The sequence below is a fragment of the Neoarius graeffei genome, chromosome 17 (genome assembly GCF_027579695.1).
Source record: "Neoarius graeffei isolate fNeoGra1 chromosome 17, fNeoGra1.pri, whole genome shotgun sequence".
NCBI classification, from domain to species: Eukaryota; Metazoa; Chordata; class Actinopteri; order Siluriformes; family Ariidae; genus Neoarius; species Neoarius graeffei.
The window spans coordinates 61,322,230-61,343,869 of record NC_083585.1 but is presented as its reverse complement, the minus strand read 5'-3'; the positions used below and the strand labels follow the sequence as shown (position 1 = coordinate 61,343,869).

At 43.3% G+C, this 21,640-nt stretch overlaps 1 protein-coding gene across 1 annotated transcript; it reads right to left on the bottom strand.

The window, feature by feature from the left end:
- Positions 1-11,550: 11,550 nt before the first annotated feature.
- Positions 11,551-19,783, bottom strand: LOC132864388 (tripartite motif-containing protein 29-like). Its single transcript, XM_060897812.1, has 5 exons — positions 19,422-19,783; positions 18,469-18,564; positions 16,655-16,888; positions 16,307-16,466; positions 11,551-11,610 (listed from the first exon to the last, which is right to left on the bottom strand). The coding sequence occupies exons 1-4, from the start codon at positions 19,767-19,769 to the stop codon at positions 16,353-16,355; spliced, it is 792 nt and encodes a 263-aa protein (XP_060753795.1). The 5' UTR covers positions 19,770-19,783; the 3' UTR covers positions 11,551-11,610; positions 16,307-16,352.
- Positions 19,784-21,640: the final 1,857 nt, after the last annotated feature.

The following is a 21,640-nucleotide window of genomic DNA, read 5'->3' as shown; positions in this document are numbered from 1 at the left end:
TTTGGTGAATTAAATTAAATAGTGTAGTGTAGTACATACTCCTGTATGTGCCCAGTTATATCAGTTACATGTCCTATGTATTTGTTTAGTCAAGAGCAGCAGAGGCACAGGCAAGCACAAGCAAAGCACACACCACACTCTAAGCAATCAGGTAAGCTGTTTGACACTACACCTTACATTGTTACATTCAGGTATTCTTAGATACAATGAAAAATTAATTATTTTTATTCCACATAAGCAAACAAACAGAACTTAATAATTTATTCCCCTTTTACCTGTGCCCACTACTGCCCCCAGGTGTCCACAACCAAAAACTGTTGGAAATAAACCAAAATAATGAAGACCTGCTTTATTATGTGAAGCAATTAACTAAACAAATAACTAGCAAAAGCGTCATTTTTACTAATTAGAGCAATACAATTTCAGCGTAGAAGGGCGATTTTTGTCTTGGGTTAGATGTGCGAAGGGCGCCGTTGCTTACAAGCAAAAAGGTCGATTGGATGGTCGAAATGTCCAGGATTTTTGTCAGACACAGGTGGCAACCCTAGAGCGCCGTCATCTCCGCCTCGTACGACAGGACCGTCAAACTGTGGGACCGAGACACACACACACAGGTAGGACTGTGTGTGTGTTGTAGTGCCATCGTTTGTTTAATCTATCTGCATCTTTCTTTCTCTCTTTCTGTCTCTCTTGCTCTCTCACTCTCTCCCCCCTCTCCCCCTTCTCTCTCCCTCCATTAATGATTCTCTCTCTATCCCCACCTCTTTCTTACTTTTCTTTCTTTTTTCTTTCTCTCTTGCTCTCCCACTCTCTCTCTCCATTAATGATTCTCTGTCTCTATCCCCATCTTTCTTTCTTTCTCTCACTTTCTCTTTCTCTCTCCCCCTTCTCTCTTCCTCCATTAATTATTCTCTCTCTCTTTCTTTTTCTTGATTTCTCTCTTGCTCTCACTTTTTCTTTCTCTCTCCCCTTCTCTCTTCCTCCATTAATGATTCTATCTCTCCCTCTTTCTTTCTCTTTTTTTCTCTCTTTCTCTGTCTCTCATTTGCCCACTCTCTCTCCCTCCATTAATGACTGTCGCTATCCCCACCTCGCTTTCTCGATCTCTTTTTTTCGCTTGTTCATGCACCCTCTCTCCTCTCCCCCTTCTCTCTCCTTCCATTAATGATTCTCTCTCTCTCTCTCTCTCTCTCTTCAGCTGGGCCTGTTTGTGTGTGGCGCTCCGGTCGAGGTGCTGCAGGTGAACCCGAATGACCCGAGTCAGATCGTGTGTGGAGACGCTCTGGGGCAGATTTACTTCTTGTCCTGGAGAGGACGACGAACACCTCCACACGGCTCACACTCAGTCCAACATTCACCATACGAGCTCGGAGTTTGTCACTTTACCGCTTTGTTCCAGAGCAGTTTGGTATGAATTTGTTTTGAAACACTAAATGTTCACAACTACGCACTACGTGAGTGAACTTTATGTTCCTATTGAAGTCGCCCCGAGTGTGTTCTTTTACACCTTTCATATAATCCGAGACACATGACCTGGCCTTCTCTATCCTTTTACACTCCTTCGGAACACCAGGAACTCTCTCATTTGCATGCCACGTGTATTCATAACACTCCCCTGTCTTCCTACTCCTCCCAAACGCAGTACTGGGCTGCGTTTCAGTATGTTCTGGTCATTAATGCTTTAATTATATACACTTTACTAGTGCAGGATGATTTATATGTTTGTCAAATCATTTCGATCTAAATGCGATAAAAACGTGGAAATTTTAATGGGATTCAACAATTGAGTTGCTTAATTTCTTCTTCACTGAAGCTGCAGGCCACAGTGACATCATACGGGTTTTTGGAGGCCAAGCAACAAAGCTGCATAGGTACTCCTCCTTGTCCTTCTCCTGCTTCGTCTTCTTCTTTTGATTCTTCTCCTGCCTCTCCTTCTTTTTCTTCTTCCCTGCTTCTCTTTCTTTTGCTTTTCTTCTTCGTCTTGTGTCAATGGCGACCCATAGAACCATATCGTAAAAAATTTTGAAATTTGCCACACCGATTGGGGACGGTCCCCTGAATCTTTCCAGCAAGTTTCATTTTCGCACCCTGAGTGCTCTAGCGCCACCAATGGGTCAAATTTATACAAGTAACTTGAACCGTGTGTCCAGTTTTCAAAAATGAGGCATCATTGGATTCCTTGGCTCAGGCCAAGTTCTCGACCAATTTTTAATCAGCTGACATGAAACTTGCTGCGAGTGGAGATAGGTGTGTGAACTTAATGTCATTTTGTTTGTTTTTTTAATTCTGTTTTTTTGCTTTAATTTGAATATTGGAATAAATTGCTGAATAAACACTTATGGAAAATATGTACTAGCTGATTTATTTCACTAAAAGCCTCATTAAAGATTAATTAAAAACACCTCTGACTGTTACCAAGTTGTCCTGAAAACCAGGTTCTGCTGGAACCGTTTTCTGTCTCCACTCCTCGACGCATTTCACTCCCTCTCTTACCAATGATAAAAGAAAGAAAGAAAAAAAATGCATGGAGTAATAGGGAGTCATGTGAAAAGTGAAACGGTAAACTGAATAGTGTGTGCCACCTTTAGTGATGGTACCCAAGTGAACAGAGTGTGAGAATGTGCACCAGTGGCATGGTTATTGCTTGTGCTTTGGATTTTCCTGTACTTCAGAGCAGCTCCAGAAGCACATGGCTCAAATCCTCGAGGGTCTAGAGAGCATTCTGTGTCAGATAAATGATGTATTCATCTGAGGAACCACCCAAGAACAGCATGATGAGAGGTTACACGTAGTGTTCTCACTACTCTACGAGGGTGGGGTCACACTCAATAAAAAATTTTGTTACAAATGTTGAGTTAAAATAGCAACAAGAAATACAAATGGAGGAAACGAGTCCTATGGGTTGTGAAACTTTATTTAATAGTCTGCTAAAAAAGAAAAAAGGCATTTTATCTCGGAAAGGGGGATGTTGTATTGGGGCAGTTACACAGGTAGGATGATTGCTACAGATGGGTTGCAGCTGATGTCACATCTGCCTCATTAGATATGCGAGACATGAAGTGGTGGTCAGCTCACTGTTCACAAAGCGTTACTATCACTGGGGCACCTTGCGAGTTGTTAAAATGCCCTACGCTTGTGCTGTTTTTGGCTGTTCGAATTGAACAAACCATGAAAGTGATGCAAGTTTCTTCTGGGTTCCCTGTGAAGCGATAAAGCATGAAAGAGCAAAGGATTTTACCAAAAGATGACGAGAAAGGTGGCTCTCAAACCTTTCACTATGATCAAAGGGAGCCGAGACAAAGAACACCTCCAAACAGGTCAGAGACAAAGTTGTTGAGAAGTATAGATCAGGGTTGGGTTATAAAAAAATATCCCAAACTTTGAATATCCCAGGGAGCACCATTAAATCCATTATAGCAAAATGGAAAGAACACGGCACCACTACAAACCTGATGAGAAGGCCCCACCCACCAAAGCTCACAGACTGGGCAAGGAGGGCATTAATCAGAGATGCAACAAAGACACCAAAGATAACACTGAAGGAACTGCAAAGATCCACATCGGTGATGGGAGTATCTGTCCAGAGGACCACTTTAAGTCGTACACTCCACAGAGCAGGGCTTTATGGAATGGTGGCCAAAAAAAAAGCCATTGCTGAAGAAAACATGTTTGGAGTTTGTCCAAAAGCATGTGGCAGACTCTCCAAACACATGGAAGAAGATTCTCTGGTCAAATGAGACTAAAATTGATCTTTTTGACCATCATGGGAAATGCCATGTGTGGTGCAAACCTAACACCCTGAGAAATCATTCCTACAGTGAAGCATGATGGTGGCAGCATCATTCTGTGGGGATATTTTTCATCTGCAGGTACAGGAAAGCTGGTCAGGACTGAAGAAAAGATGGATGGCACTAAATACAGGGGAATTCTGGAGGAAAACCTGTTTGAGTCGGCCAGAGGTTTGAGACTGGGATGAAGGTTCTCATCCCAGCAGGACAATGACCCTAAACATACTCCTAAAGCTACACTGGAGTGGTTTAAAGGAAAACATTTAAATGTCTTCGAATGACCTAATCAAAGCCCAGACCGCAATCCAATTGAGAATCTGTGGCACAACTTGAAGATTGCTGCACACCAACACAACCCATTTAACTTGAAGGAGTTGGAGCAGTTTTGCCTTGAGCAATGGGCAAAAATCCCAGTGGCAAGCTCATAGAGACTTATCCAAAGTGACTTGCAGCTATAATTGCCGCAAAAGCTGGCTCTACAAAGTTCTGACATTAGGGGGGTGAAAAGTTATGCACGTTGAAGTTTTCGGTTTTGTCCTATTTGGTGTTTGCTTCACAATAATAAAAAAAAAATTCACATCTTCAAAGTTGTAGGCATGTTCTGTAAATGAAATGATGCAAACCCTCAAACAATCCATTTTAATTCCAGGTTATGAGGCAACAAAACCTGAAAAATGACAGGGGGGGGGGGGGGGGGAATACTTTTGCAAGGCATGGTATGTTTTAACTTTATAAGGATGTCCAAGCAATCTTTACAGGGATGATAATGATGATGATGATGTAGACTGAGCTCCTACACAGAACTAGAGGAGAGAAGATAAATCAAGATGATCCACGGAGACACAAAAGCAGAGCTCACGAGTTAACAGCATGAAACTGCTTCCCCGGCTGTGCAGTTACAGAGAACCGTGATAACTTCTCCATCCTGTTTCACCAATCCCCAAGTCCCTAAAGGGGTTTCTGTGGATCTTTGTGAATGATTTATCCAGAAGAGACGAGCAGGGAGGGTTGAGAATCAAGCAGTTGTGGTTTGTTTACACTAATACGAAAACTCACTAGCAACCATCACAAAGATGCGTACAAATAGCCCAGAAATTCCTCCTTACCCCGGAATAAACAATACAGGATTTATCTTGTAGTGCCCTGATCCCCAGATCTTTAACCCAGCTACATATAAAAAGTTGTTCTCCTCCGTGCTCTTCCAGGTTATCTGTGTGTCTGTGTAGAATGATGTCTGCAGCACCAGGTAGCTCGAGATGTCCGGGAACTCAACGGATGGATAATTTGCCAACTCATAGGAAAAATCTTTCTTTGATAAGGTGTAAGGATCTATTCCATCACAAAGAACAACTTTCTGAAGGTATCTTGACCATGCATTGGCCATGAAACTGTGAAAGTAGTCAGAGATGGTTTCACTAGCTCTTTACATAATGGCAGCTTAATCGGTTTCCCTGACCACCACTTCATTCACCGGACATAAACTCACAAGCAAAAGTCACATGACTGAATACAACCTTGTGGCAGTGGGGGCGTGGTCAAGCATCAGTCTGTGAAGGGAGGGCTGAGTCAGGGAAGGTAAGTGGCAGAATCACTGCACCTGATGGGAATTAACCTACGTTTGTGTGTCTTCCCCAGTGATCACGCCCTATAAGAGGAGAGGGAGCGCAGAGGAAGAGAGCTCTCCCGATGAGAACACGTGTGTGTGGCGTAATATATATATATATATATATATATATATATATATATATATATATATATATTGTGGCAGTGGGGGCGTGGTCAAGCGTCGGTCTGTGACCGGAGGGCGGAGTCAGGGAAGGTAAGTGGCAGAATCACTGCACCTGAGGTTGATTAATGTGTTTGTGTGTCTTCCCAAGTGACCGCGCCCTATTTAAGGAGGAGAGCGAGAGCAGAGCGGGCTCTCTCCCGAACAGAACACGTGTGTGTGTGTGTGTATATAGTGATATATGAATAAACATGTAGAAGCTGAAAAGCTGTCAATAAAAGAGTGATTGAAAACTCAGTACTAGCCTGCTGTGCTTCTGTGCTCCACCCACCTAGAACGCGTGTTACAGTGGTGCCGAAACCCAGGATGGAGCACAGGAGAGAACAGCCCCATGGAGTCCTCCCCCTTCAAGGACCTGGTCCATGCCCTCGCCACGGCCCAACAGAGCCAGCACCAGGCGCTGGTCACCCTCCGAGAAGAACAGGAGCGAAGGTTCAAGGCCCTGGTGCTGGCGCAGCATGAAGTTTGCCAGGTGTTCCGGCACCTACTCGCGTCAGCGGGGTCCTCCTCCTCCACCGCCGCGGGCCCTTCCCACCTCACTCTGATGAAGATGGGCCCGCACGACGACCCCGAGGCCTTCCTCGTTCTCTTTGAGCAGGCAGCAGAGGCGTGGGGTTGGCCGGTGGAACAGCGTGCGACGTGCCTCCTCCCCCTCCTCACGGGCGAGGCGCAGCTGGCCACGCTACAGCTCCCCGCTGACAGCTGGCTGGTCTACGCGGACCTCCGCAGGGCTGTCCTCCAGCACGTGGGTCACACTCTGGAGCAGCAGCAGCAGCGCTTCCGCGCGCTGCGCCTGGAGGAGGTCGTTCGGCCGCTCATGTTTGGCCAGCAACTCCGGGATGCCTGCCTCCGGTGGCTGAGGGCTGACAACCGCGACCCTGAGGAGATCATCAATCTGGTGGCACTAGAGCAGTTCGTCGCTCGACTTCCAGAGGGAACCGCGGAGTGGGTCCAGTGCCATCGCCCGGCGTCACTGGATCAGGCCATTGAGCTGGCGGAGGACCATATAGCGGCCGTTCCAACGGCAGGACAGTGTGTCTCCCCTTCTCCCCTCCTCTCTCTCTCGCTCTCTCTCCTTCTGTTCCTCTCCCTCGCCCCATTCCCCCACCGCAGAGGCGGGGGCCGGCTCCACCCCAGCCGGCCCGCCGCACCCGCGGTGTCCTATCTTCTCCTACTTACGTGTCTGTGTCTTCCCCCCCTCAGGTGAGTGATATCCGGAACACCGGTGCAGAGAGAGAGCCCGGGCCGGTGTCCTGGCGCTGCGGGGAGCCGGGGCACCTCCAGCATCAGTGCTAAGCGCAGTGGTCCGGATCCCCGAGGTGCCAGGAGCCACCCTCAATCAGGCCGGAGCGTATCGCATACCGGTGAGTATCCAAGGGGATACGTATCAGGCTTTGGTGGATTCCAGCTGTAATCAGACCTCAATCCACCAAAGCCTGGTGCAAGACGAGGCATTGGGGGGAGCACAATTGGTGAAGGTATTGTGTGTGCACGGGGATGTTCACAGCTACCCTTTAGTGTCAGTTCACATTATGTTTCGAGAGGAGAAATTTATAGTAAAGGCGGCGGTTAATCCTCGCCTCACCCACTCTATAATTTTGGGGACTGATTGGCTGGGATTTTGGGATTTAATGAGTCATCTAGTGAAGAGTGGGTCCAATACGTTATTGACCTGCACGCAAAACTCCACACACTCGCCCACCTAACCCAGGAGGATTTGCGGCAGGCCCAAGAACGACAAACCCGCCTGTACAACAAGGGTACGCACCTCAGGGAGTTCACACCGGGAGATAAAGTACTCATACTGTTGCCCACATCGAGCTCGAAATTAATCACCAGGTGGCAAGGACCCTTTGAGGTCACACGGCGAGTCAGGGATGTCGACTATGAGGTGAGGCGAATGGACAGGGGTGGGGCGTTACAGGTATACCACCTCAATCTGTTAAAATGTTGGAGCGGGGAGGTCCCCGTGGCGCTGGTGTCGGTGGTTCCTAAGAAGGCTGAGCTGGGGCCAGAGGTTCGAAAGGGAAAATTGGCATCAGCCACCGCTCCGGTCCTCTGTGGAGCCCACCTCTCACCAACTCAGCTCGCGGAGGTCGCTGACTGCTCACTTAAAAGGGGGCACCAGATCCGGTCCAGTGGACGGAGCAATGCCAGCGGGCTTTGTCTGAGGTAAAGGCTGCACTGTGTGGGGGGCCACTATTACACTCCCCTGACTTTTCTCTCCCTTTTGTATTGCAGACGGACGCGTCGGACAGAGGGCTGGGGGCTGTTTTGTCCCAGGAGGTGGAGTGGGAGGATCGCCCAGTGCTGTACATAAGTCGTAAGCTGTCAGTGCGTGAGGGGCGCTACAGCACCATAGAGAAGGAGTGCCTGGCCATCAAGTGGGCGGTCCTTGCCCTCCGTTACTACCTGCTGGGACGCCCTTTCACCCTCTGTTCGGACCACATGCCCCTCCAGTGGCTCCACCACATGAAGGATGCCAACGCGTGGATCACCTGTTTGTATCTAGCACTCCAACCCTTTAACGTCAAGATGGTCCACAGGCCGGGGGCGCAGATGGTCATGGCGGACTTCCTCTCCCATCCGGGGGGGGGGGGGAGGAGAGTCGGCTGCAGGCTGGACGGCTGCCTGGCCTGAGTCGGGCGGTGGGGGTATGTGGCAGTGGGGGCTTGGTCAAGCATCGGTCTGTGACCGGAGGGCGGAGTCAGGGAAGGTAAGTAGCAGAATCACTGCACCTGAGGTTGATTAATGTGTTTGTGTGTCTTCCCCAGTGACCGCGCCCTATTTAAGGAGGTGAGCGCGAGCAGAGCGGGCTCTCTCCCGACCAGAACACATGTGTGTGGCGTGTGTGTGTATATAGTGATATATGAATAAACGTGTAGAAGCTGAAAAGCTGTCAATAAAAGAGTGATTGAGAACTCAGTTCTGGCCTGCCGTGCTTCTGTGCTCCACCCACCTCGTATAATTCTACAAACCTATTGTTCACTGTTGCCCCGGGAGGGTTTCGGAGGGGTGTTTTACAAGTGTTCTGGTGAAACCTGAGTGTCGTATTGTAATCTGTTGTGTCTCTCGCTCTACATATATCATTATATGTATGTACCCCCCCCCAAAAAAGTGAACACTAAACACTTTTACTAACATTTTACAGCTCCAAATCAGAAAAAGTTGGGACGATATGTTGAAAGTGAAATTAAAGCTGAAAGTAATGATTTACAAATAATATTTGAATAAATAGTATTTCACTCATAAAAAAGCACATCATTTGTTTTACCTCATGATTTTTATTTTCAAAATAAACAGTTCAATTTTGATTCCGTTCCAAAATTTGACACATTTAAAAAAAAAACGTTGAGACAGTAAACCATTTCCTACTTTGTAATTTTGCTATTATTTCTCAACAATGTGATGAAAGTGACTTAATTTTGAAGTCAAAGCTTTTTTTTTCTTTTTTTTTTAAATTTACATTTTTCATGCCTCCTCAACTTTTTTCTAACTTGGGTTTGGAATCTGGATCACATAACCTCATAGTTGAGTGATAGTAACATATCCTGAACCCGGGGTATAGCGGCTGAGTGAATTTGGTTTTGATGCTGTGTATGAGTTTCATTGTGTCAGAGACGTTGTAGAAGGACAGCCTTCCTGCAATGTGATCTACATACACTCCTATTCTGGAAGATGCTGGAGCTTGGAGCTCAGTCTTAATGTTTTTCCTCCAGAAACAGACAGAGGAAGGATAACATTGCAGACTCCAGGACTGCTTGTTCAATCCAAACCCACTCTCATTACCCTCTCCTTTCCTGCTGATCCCTTTATATGAGACCGATATGTCCTCACCCATACCATTCCACTCCACCTCCCCGTAACAGCGTCCAGACACGCTCTCCTTACACAACACCTGAGCATAAAAGTCGAATCTCTCTGGATGATCAGAGTATCGCTGGTCTGTCCTATTGCGTGTCACTGCTCTGTTCTTCTCAGACAGAATGAGATGATGATGTGCTGTGTTTGGATCCAGAGTCAGATCACAGAAATCTAAAACAATAAAATGTACACAGGTTAGATGTTAATCACAGGATTTATGATACAGCACCTTGCAGTTTATTTAAGGCCATTAAAAGTCATCAGATTCATCTGGATTACAAATAAAACTTACAGATTGTTCCAGCCAGTATTTTTTATTGCAAATCAGTGTGCTTTTAAAGTTAAATTTTGAATATTTTCAAGTAAATATAAATTTGTTAGTAGATCTTTAAAAAAAAAAAAACTGAAAAATGTAGCTTGCATAAGCATTCAACCCCTTCAGACTAGCACTTCATAGGACCACCTTTTGCTCCAATAACACCTTTAACGAGATGGTCAATGACGGCGTAGCTCACTCCGACCCCATCTAGTCCAGAACAAACAATCTAAAATGGGCCACCTTGCACAATAAAATGTTGCAAGCTATATATACACTATATAGAAGCTTATCCACCCTTGAAATACTGACCCATTTACCAGAAAGAATCCAAAACGTCAAGGATTTAACCGAGAAGAAGCAATTTTTGTTGAACTGTTGAATTAAGGCTTAATTAGTCCATAACTTCATTAATAACTAATGAAGCAAATCTGGGTAGAAGTTCTATGCACCCTGGGTCCCCCTACCTTCATGCCAGAAAGAATCTAAATCAGTGAAGAATTGAGGGAGGAGAAGCGATTTGTGTGGAAACTGCTCATTAGGAATTGATTAATTACTCCATATCTTCATTATTAATTGCAATTATGCACATTTCAATTTAGAGCCACCAATTATCCTAACCTGCATGTCTCTGGACTCTGGGGGAAACCGGAGCACCCGGACGAAACCCACGCGGATACAGGGAGAACATGCAAACTCCACACAGAAAGGCCCCCGTTGGCCACTGGGCTTGAACCCAGAACCTTCTTGCTGTAAGGCGACAGTGCTAACCACTACACCACTGTGCCAACCTTGGGATGTCAAACCTCTTAGATATAATTTTACACCCTATTCCTGAAGTTATGAAACTCTTACTTTATCTTAACTTCTATGACTTCCTTTGAATGCTCCTTAGTGTTCATTTTCACTCCTTTTTTTCAGACTGACCATCTCAGTGATAGTCCAACTGAGGTGGTTTTTGTTTAAAAAAAAAAAAAAAAGGGAGCCATTTTAATATTTCACACGTGAAGGCCAAATCGAAGTCAACTGTAAGACAACAACAGAAAAAGGACCTATCTAAAAATACATAAAAGTGCTCAATTCCTGGTGATGCAATTCACTAAAAAAATGCTTAACAGCAAATTTAAAACTAGTTAATGTCCTAAATTTGCTGTTAAGCGTCTTTTTTTATTGAATTGTATCGCCAGGAATTGAGCACTTAAGTATTTTTAGATAGGTCCTTTTTCCCTGTCATTTTTGTTATCTCATAGGTTTTTTCTATCATTATTTAGGTCTAGTCTATATTCTAAGTTTTTTATTTTATAATATTTTTGCTATTTTTTTGTTATTATTATTTACAGTTTCTTTTTCCCGTTATTATTATTATATACAAACTTTCACCTGTAACCATGATTGCCACGTGACCAATAGGACCACATTGGAAATAAGCAATTTTTGCTTTCATGTGTTATCCTGGTTTTTAATTGTCATATTTACATGTATAGTGTTTGTATGATTATTTACTGAATAAACAAATACAAAAAAAAAAAAAAAAAAAAAAAAAAAAAGCTTTCAGCTTGAGCTTTGGGAAACTTGGGGGGGGGGCGAATACTTATGGAAGCATGGGGTTTGTTTGTTTTTTTACTTTTTGATTTCCTTTGAAATTCTTGCTGAGCAAAAATTTATTTTGACTTAAACATGTACTGTAAGAGAACAAGCATTGTCAAATTAAATACTGAATGGATCAAATTTAGATCAACAATACAGATATATGTCGTACACTTTCTACTTATTAAAAGTGTGAGTTTTACACCTACACTGCAGAAAATCTTCTCTGCTCTTTGGTTCTGAGGGTAAAACCATCTGAACTGCCGCAGCTGTGGAGACACAGACAAAATGGAGACTGAACAAATGACATGGAAACAGTTTGAAGCATGAAGATGAAAAATTATTATTATTATTATTATTTTTTAAAGTAGATCAGGAAGAGTTAGATGTCATTTGAAGACAGTCACTGACTCAACTATTTGGACAACTAGGGAAGTTCATTCCACCACTGAGGTGCCAAATCCAAGAAGAGTCTTGATGCATATTTTCCTTGTACCCTGAGAGATGGCTGGACCAGTCAAGCAGTGCTAGAGATTTGGAGGGAGCGTGGTGTAGTGCAAGGTGTTATTACATTATATTAATGGCATTTAGCAGATGCTTATATCCAGAGGGACGTACAATGTACCCAGAGCAGCCTGGGGAGCAGTTGGGGGTTAAGTGTTCAAGGGCAATTCAGCCATTCCAGGGAATTGAACCATCAACCTTTTGGTCCCAAAGCTGCTTCTCTAACCACTAGGCCATGGCTTCCCCATGGCTGTTGTAAGTGCTTTGAGGGAAGTAAGTGCTGGTCCATTTTTGGCTTAATAGGCAAGAATTAGTGTTTTAAATCTGATGCAGGCAACTATAGGAAGCCATTGTAGAGAGCGCAGCAATGGGGTAGTTTGGGAGAACTTAGGACCATTGGGAACAAGTCATGCAGCTACATTCTAGATCAGTTGTAGAGGTTGAATAGCGCTGAGGAAAACTTGCCAGGAGAAAGTTGCAGTAGTCCAGTCTCAAAATGACAAGGGACTGAACAAGCACCTGAATGGCCTCTGTGGATCAAAATGGATGAATCCTTCTGATATTGTAAAGGAGAAATCAACATGAGCATGACACATTCACAAGGTGAGAGGAAAAGGACAGTTGATTGTCCATGGTTACCCCAAGGTTGTGTGCAGTGACTGAAGGTGCAATCAGAGAGATCACAAGATCCTGGTGTGGGGATTAATCACCTGGGATGAAAAGCAGTTCAGTTTTGCTGGGATTAAATTTCAGCTGATGAGCTGACATTCATGAGGAGATGTCTGCCAGACATGCTGAGATCTGAGCAGAACCATCATGCCTGAGGGAGGGAAGAAGAGGACGAGTTGAATGTCAACCACATACTAGTGGTATGAGAACCCATGTGAGGATAGGACTTCACCAAGAGATCGAACATAGAGGGAGAATGGAAGCGAACCAAGTACTGAGCCATGTGGGACACCAGTAGATGGTCAAATTATATGACTGTCCTTCCATGGTGTTGCATTTTCTTGTTAAAATCTCCCTGGAAAAGATGTCATCTTGAAGGCAGCATATGTTGCTCTAAAATGTCAATGTAGTCTTCTGCATTAATGCTCCATCACAGAAGTGGAAGTTACCTTTGCAAAGGGCATTGACAACCTCATACCATGATGCACTCTTGCTTTTGGACTTGTTCCTGGTAACAGTCTGGTTGGTCCTTTTCATCTTCAGAGCACATGACGTCCATTTCTTCCAAAAATGACCTGGAATACTGATTCATCTGACCACAATACATGTTTCCACTGTGTGATGGTCCATCCCAGATGCCTCCAAGCCCAGAGAAGTCAACAGCACTTCTGAACACAGTTAACATAAGGCTTCCTTTTTACACAGTAAAGGTTTAACTGGCATTAGTGGATGTAATTCTGTATTGTAATGCTTGACAAAAGATTTGCCAAAGTAATCCTGAGCCCATGTGGTTCTATCAGCTGTAGATGAATGACAGTTCTTGAAGCAGTGCCGTTTGAGGGAAACCGAGATCATGGGGGTTCAGATTAGGCTTGAGCCCTTTGCCCTTGATACTGCAAGATTCCTCCAGATTCTTTGAATTGTTTAATGCTATTATGCACCGTAGAGGGTGAAATATCCAAATCTCTTCCTATCTTTCTTTGAGGACCATTGTTTTTCAAATTTTCTCATGGATTTGTTGACAACCTGGAGATCCTCAGTCCATCTTTGCTCTTCAAAGACTAGGCCTTTCCTGGAGACTGATTTTGTATCAAATCATGATTACAGTCACCTGTTAACATCACCTCTTTCAAATCATATAATTATTTATTTATTTTACCTCATTACTAGTCCTAAATTTAATCCAGCCACCGGGGGTGCATAAGCGTACTCTTGGCGCCGGTCCCAAGCCCGGATAAATTGGAGAGGGTTGCGTCAGGAAGGGCATCCAGCGTAAAACTGTGCCAAATCTAACATGCGGATTGAAAAGAATACCATGCTGGATCGGTTGGGGCCCAAGTTAACAACGACCACCTCTGGTACAGTTGGTCAACAGGGTGCCAGTGGAAAGTATGCTACTATTGCATCAAAACGGAGAAGGAGAAAGAGAGGGGGGAGGCATGTTAGGAGACAGCGTAAAAGATGGAAGGGAAGGAGCTTAGAATTGAGGGTCGGAACACTGAATATGGGAACATTGACTGGCAGAGCGAGAGTTAGCAGGTACAGTATGATGGAAAGAAGGAAGTTGGACATTTTGTGTGTGCAGGAGATAAGGTGGAAAGGAAGGAAGGCCAAGAACATTGGAGGTGGATGCAAGTTGTTTTATTATGGAGTCGATGGAAAGAGAAATGGTGTTGGTATTGTTTTGAGAGGAGAGTTGGTCAACAGTGTGATTGATGTGAAGAGGGTATCAGATAGAGTGATCGGTATGAAGTTGGAGATTCAAGGAGTGGTAATCAATGTTGTGTGTGTGTGTATTCCCCACAGGTTGGATGTGAGAATGAAGAGAAAGAGTCTTTCTGGGAAAAGATGGATGAAGTGGTAGAAAGTATACTGAGGGAAGAGCAAGTGCTGATAGGAGCAGATTTCAATGGACATGTTGGTGAGGGAAATCGAGGAGAAGTATGGGCAGATGATGGGCAGATATGGTGCAAGAGAGAGAAATGTGGAAGGGCAAATGGTGGTTGATTTTTCAAAGAGGATGAATTTGGCAATAGCCAGTACATACTTTGAGAAGAAAGAGCAGCACAGGGTGATGTTTAAGAGTGGAGGAAGATCTACACAGGTGGACTACATACAGTACTCTGCAGAAGGGGTAACCTGAAGGATTGTGGAGTTCCAAATGAGATTGTTTAATAAGATCCTAGAGAATGAGAAAATGCCAAATGAATGGAGAGTGTGCTAGTCCCAATATACAAGAATAAGGGAGATGTACAGAGCTGCAGTAATTACAGAGGGATAAAATTGGTGAGCCACACCATGAAGCTATGGGAAAGGGTATTGGAGGCAAGACTGAGAAGAGAGGTAGCAATCTGTGAACAGCAGTATGGGTTTATGCCAAGGAAGAGCATGTCGGATGCAATTTTTGCTTTAAGAATGTTAATGGAGAAGTACAGGGAAGGCCAGAGAAAGCTACATTGTGTGTTTGTAGACCTGGAGAAGGCATACAATAGAGTGCCGAGAGATGAGTTATGGTACTGTATGGGAAAGTGTGGAGTGAATGAGAAGTATATCAGAGTGGTGCAAGACATGTATGAGAACAGTGAAACAGCAGTGAGGTGTGCAGTTGGAAAGACTGAATGGTTCAAGGTGAAAGTGGGACTTCAAAGATCTGCTTTGAGTCCTTTCTTGTTTGCCATAGTGATGGATAGCCTGACGGACGAAGTGAGGCAAGAGTCACCATGGAACATGATGTTTGCAGATGATATTGTGATATGTGGTGAAAGTAGAAATGAGGCTGAGCTGGGTTTGCAGAGATGGAGGTATGCATTGGAACAAAGAGGAATGAAGGTGAGCAGTAGCAAGGAGCAGTTGGAGAAGGATTTCGGGAGTCATTTGTGATAGGAAAGTCCCAGCAAAAGTGAAAGGTAAGATGTATAAGACAGTAGTGAGACCAGCTGTGATGTATGGATTGGAGACCGTACCCTTAACGAAGAGACAGGAGGCAAAGTTGGAGGTGGCGGAGTTGAGGATGTTAAGGTTTGCAATGGGAGTGACGAGGTTGGACAGGATAAGGAACGAGCACTTCAGAGGGACAGCACATGTGGAGAGTTTGGGAATTAAGCTAAGAGAGATGAGACTGAGATGGTATGGGCACATCCTGAGAAGAGATGCAGAGCATATGGGAAGGAGAATGTTGAGGATGGAGCTACCAGGCACATGAAAACGAGGAAGGCCAAAGAGGAGATACATGGATGTGGTGAGAGAGGACATGAAAGTGGCAGGTGTGGTAGAGAAGGATGCGGAAGACAGGGAGCAATGGATATGAAAGATCTGCTGTGGTGACCCCGAATTGGGAGCAGCCAAAAGAAGAAGAAGAATTACTAGTCCTAAATTTCCCCCATCCCAAATTTTTTTGGAATGTGTTGCAGGCCTGAAATGCCAGAACGGATGTCTATTAACGTGTGAAATGAAGTTGACCAACAAAACATTTAGGGTTGTAATATGTGTGTTTTTACATTCTGATGGCCTTGATGTAGGGATGAAGGCAGGATAATAGCTGCTGATGAGGTGAGAATAGTTTATCACTGTTTACTGCTGTTTATTTTCCATTTAACTTAATCTCAATTCTTAGCATATGTATAATATTCATTTGGTCAGTAAGATTCGTTTCTGGATTTGATGTAACTTACAAGGTCAATGTTAATCTACTCTTGTAAAGGTATTCTTGTTCCTGCCTACTTAATCCTGTTACATGAATTCTTCTTCACTGTGATGCCAAACAGATTTTTCCGGCAGGAAACGCTCTCTTACCATGTGGATGGGTTATGTTGAATTCCTCCTCACAAATTTCCTCGACTCATTTTTTCAGATCTGAGAGAGATTTCCTCACTCCATCAAATGAGAGATGTTGACTGACAGTGAAGCTGGGGGAGTCGTCACATCCAGGAGAAACACAGAGAGATGGGAAACTCTACAGAGAGGAAACACAGAATAGAGAAGGAGAAAAGTGTAGGAGAGGAACGAATGAATCTCAGACTGAATCAGACCAAAGACACACTTGGGATCTCAGACAGGAACATTTATTGTTGCTGTAATGAGCTTTTAGGCGGAAACTTTGTGAGGAACAGCGCCCTCTGTAGATCAGACAGTGAGTGTTACCTGGAGGAAGTGGATGTGATCGTGTGTGTGTGAAAGCTGCTCCAGCTCAGTGACTCTCCTCTGAAGATCAGCAATCTCCTGCTCCAGTTGCTTCAGGACTCGTTCAGCTCGACTCAGTTCAGCTTTCTCCCGAGCTCTGATCAGCTCTGTCACCTTTGAGCGCTTTTTCTCCATGGAGCTGATCATCTCAGTAAAGATCCTCTCACTGTCATCTACTGCTGCCTTATAACACATCTGTTAGAACACACATAGTGTGGAGCATTATTTAAAGAGCAACTCTCTCACCCTTTCTCCTACTATGATTGTGTTATATATGCCAAAATTATGTTAACACTAATGGATTATTTTTCTCCTGAATGTATGATGCACCATGACCGCTGCTGGTGTAATTGGACCCTACTTTTTTGACACCCCAACAGTGATGTCAGACATCTACTTACAGATGGTGCAGCAGTACACCATTGATGAACTTCCACTACAGATCCGATTGGTTTCTACCATTTAAGTGTTAACATAATTTTGACTAACCCTGTATATTTGTTGTTTCAATGGCACCTGTCAAGAGGTGAGATCTATTCAGCAGCAAGAGAACAGTCAGTTCCTGAAGTTGATGCATTGGAAGCAGGAAAAATGGGCAAGTGTAAGGATCTGAGTGAGTTTGACAAGGGCCAAATTGTGATGGCGAGATGACTGGGTCTGAGCATCTCCAAAATGGCGCATCTTGTGGGGTGTTCTGGTATGCAGTGGTTAGCACCTACCAAAAGTGGTCCAAGGAAGGACAACCGGTGACAGGGTCATGGGTGTCAAAGGCTCATTGATTCGCATGTGGCATGAAGGCTAGGCCATATGGTCCAATCCCACAGAAAAGCTACTGTAGCACAAACTGCTGAAAAGGCTAATGCTGGCTAAAACAAAGTTGTCAGCAGTTACTTTTTCAGCAGTTTGTGTCCTTATATATATATATATATATATATATATATATATATTTCTATCCGCATTCACTGGATTTGAGCAATCACATGCTCTGATTGGCTACTCTACTACTAGGCTATCAGCTCATACCATGAGTAGAGAAAAACAAAATGGCGTAGTGTGTTGCTGAATCAAGTGAGGATGAAATAAAGACTCTACTCAAAAACACAACCCCAGAAATCATCATCAAGTATTTAAAAGAAACCAAAATAGCTAAAAGAATATAGTCCCCCCCCCCCCCCCCCCAGTATCTCCTGTTCCACACTCCAGCCCAGTCGGTGGCAGTAATGCACCTTTAAGTTGGTTTGCCAACTGCTAAAAAAAAAAACCTCAAGAAAAACAATCCTGAAAAATACAAAAACAAAGCAACAAAATTTGGAATGAAAGTTTATTTTTTTCTTTTTCAAGAATTATTAGTGTAGCATTTTTCCACAAATTGCTCCTGTCATTTTGCCGGTTTGTTTACATTCCAAGCGGAATTTATTTGGCCCGACGTTTTGTATAAAGTTTTTCTTTAACGAATTTGCAAAAAATAATAATATTCTGTTTTTCAAAATCCAGTGAATGTGGATAGAATAAAAGTTATTCCACTCAATCTCGTCGTACATAACTTATAGACAACTCAGTGCTACGCACCTCATCAGCTATCAGCTCATGTACGACTTGATTTTGTGGAATAACTGAAATAATTTTACAAAACCCATTTCCAGAAAAGTTGCAACAGTTTTTCTGACCAACTTAAGTGTATTGTATTGTTTTCTGGAAATGGGGCTTTAGTATATGATAGAGATAGAGAGAGAATCTGTGTGTGTGTGTGTGAGAGAAAGAGAATGAGTTCTTACCTTAATAGAGTCCATAGTCTGTTTCACCTGTTGCACCTTTTGGCTCTTATTCTGCATCTTCACCTGGAATTTCTTCTGCTCCTCCTTTAGCTCAATCTGAGAGCAAATAAAAAAAATTAAAAAAAATACATTTAATCAGTTCTCTTAGAGCAGCTCAGTGAATCAATATTATAATGTTTACTGATGTTTGCAAGTCCAGGCAGGACTTGCAAATCATTAGTCATATACAGAGTATTTATATTATAAAAAAAAAGTGCGCATGTGTGTGGGGGTGGGGAAGAGAAACAACAACCAGACTCCCAAGGGCAAAACCAGAATTAAAAAAAAATAAAATAAAAAAATTCAATTACATGAATTAATTTCTGCACCTTTTATATATTGAGTTCTGGTTTTGCTTGAATGTGGCGTTTGGGAGTAATACCAGTGTCACTCTGGTGATATGAAGTATCTAGAAGTAGCTTATATGAAGGTATTCCAGAAATATTCACTGTGTTGAAGTACACCATGAATCTACGAGCATTCGGACAGATAAAATTCTTACTTTTAACTGTAGACCATGAAACCACAAGTGATGAAAAAAACTGATGTTTGTGAGAAAGCCCACACCCAAAGCCAAGTTCTTCCTAATGAAGTTACTACAAATGTTTCTTTCTGTCATAAAGTTTTCAAAGTTCCACATTTTCTCAATTGAAATTCATAAAATAAAATGTGAAACTGAAAATAGATAAACAAGCAATACAGTTGTTATAGTGTTTTCAGACAGTCATCTACACCGTTTAGTTGTAAAATTCTGTTCAACAGTTGTTGGGCGTTGGCTGTTTAAAGTACATTGCCTGGTCCTGTTTCACACTTCACCAATAACCCTTTACCTTTGGATAAAAATTCACTAGAACTTCTATCAATTTACTTGAAAAAAAACAAACAAACAAATTATAATGACATGCAGTTCTCACCTGTTTCTGAGTTCTTTCTGCTTTAGTTGAAACCGTATTGTGGTCTTTGTGTTCATCTATCATACATAAATAACAGATGAAGCTTTGGTCAGTATGGCAGTAGATATCAATCAGTTTGTTGTGTTCAGAGCAGATCTTCTCTTGGAGCTCTGCACAGGCTTCAACTAACTTGTGCTTCTTAAAGGCAGGAGACTGATAGTGAGGTTTAAGATGAGCTTCACAATAGGAGGCCAGACACACCAGACAGGTATTAGTGGCTTTGCGTTTTCTTCCAATACAGGAATCACACTCCACATCTCCAGGTCCAGCGTAACAGTGAGCAGGAGAAGCAGCTTGGAGTTCAGCCATTTTCCTACAAACACACAGAGTTTGCAGATTTCCCTTTTCACAGAAACGAGATTGTGACAAAGAGAGCAGGCGTGGCTTTAAAGAAATGATGTGCCGTGGAATGTTGGCTTGGGTAATTTGTACTCTGCCTTATGTTTCAGGTCCACTCTATTCTGCATATCAACAACTAGAGTTGAAACTGCACATACAGTACTGTTTAGACTCCACATGACTGACATTTATATGGAGCTGGAAGGCTGCACTTTTAAAGTTGCTATAACTCCTGAGCTAATGAATTGAGGTAGAAACCTCAAACCCACATGTTTCTCTCTTTGAAACCTGGATGCTGTGTGCAAACTTTGGGTCCTCTGATTTTGCCGTGAACACAAAGCAAAATTCAATCTAATTTCGAAGCTGATATTGGCATTTTTTTGTCCTAAATGAGACACTTTTCATTGCATTTGAGATAACTATCTTGCACACAAACTGCTGAACTCAGTATAACGTCACATACTCGATACTGACATTTCACCAACACCTGGACTGTGGTTCCTGTTTCCTTTTTTTTTTTGGGGGGGGGCCCTCTTTGAGTCTGCAGAGTTTCATTTTCACAGAAAAGAGCTTGTGACAGACAAAGCAGGCATGGCTTTAAAGAAAAGTCATTGAAAATTAGCATTCCTATGAATTAAATTAATTCAGGACCACATATTGCATATTTGAAAATAGTTATTTTTTTTTACATCACTGCTGGAATTTTTATGATGCTGACTCAGGAACAAAAATGGCACAAGTCATAAAAGCTTTTAAAATAGAGTTTAAGTTCTGCTGCAGGAACCCAACCCTACCTCTTTACACCGACCTCAGCAGCCCATGGCCTAAACCCACCGGACCTTTGGTCCAGATGAGCTAAAAATTAAAATCCCTCACATTTCTTAGTATCAAAAGGCACATATACATTAATCAACACATACCAACTTTCAAGACCGTACCACTCATAGTTTTCAAGTTCTGCTCCGGAAACAAAACCTACCCCTAAGACTAACCTGAGAGACTAAGCCTGAAATTGTTTCCATAGAAACATGAAAAATTTAAATTTCTCAAATTTCTTAGTATGAAAAGTCACATCTACATCACCTTGTTAACATGCATACCAAGTTTCAAATCCATATCATGAATAGTTTTGGATATATGCTCCGGAAACTAAGTCAAAATCTCGTCTCATTATCTGTAGCTGCTTTATCCTGTTCTACAGGGTCGCAGGCAAGCTGGAGCCTATCCCAGCTGACTACGGGCGAAAGGCGGGGTACACCCTGGACATGTCGCCAGGTCATCACAGGGCTGACACAGACACCCATTCACACTCACACCTATGGTCAATTTAGAGTCACTAGTTAACCTAACCTGCATGTCTTTGGACTGTGGGGGAAACCGGAGCACCCGGAGGAAACCCACAGGGACACGGGGAGAACATGCAAACTCCGCACAGAAAGGCCCTCGCCGGCCACGGGGCTCGAACCCGGACCTTCTTGCTGTGAGGCGACAGCACTAACCACTACATCACTGTGCCACCCCAAGTCAAAGTCTATTTATGTAAAACTTTGGAAAAAAAAAAAAACCTAACTTTCAAAAATCCAAAATGGCAAAAGGCACCAGTTCACATGTTTGATATGTATACAAAGTTTCGCGAAGATATTTTCAGCAGTTTTAACGATATGGCCCGGAAACGAAAACGTGACCAGACAGATGGAATCAGTTTCTATATCCCCTGCCAGACTTTGTTTGGGTGGGGGATAAAAGGGGGGGGGAAAAAAAAAAAAAAAAGCTTGATGCCCATGTGTCTCTTTTGAAGGCACTGAAACTCTTAGGTCTACTTTATCCTCTAGTAACATTTT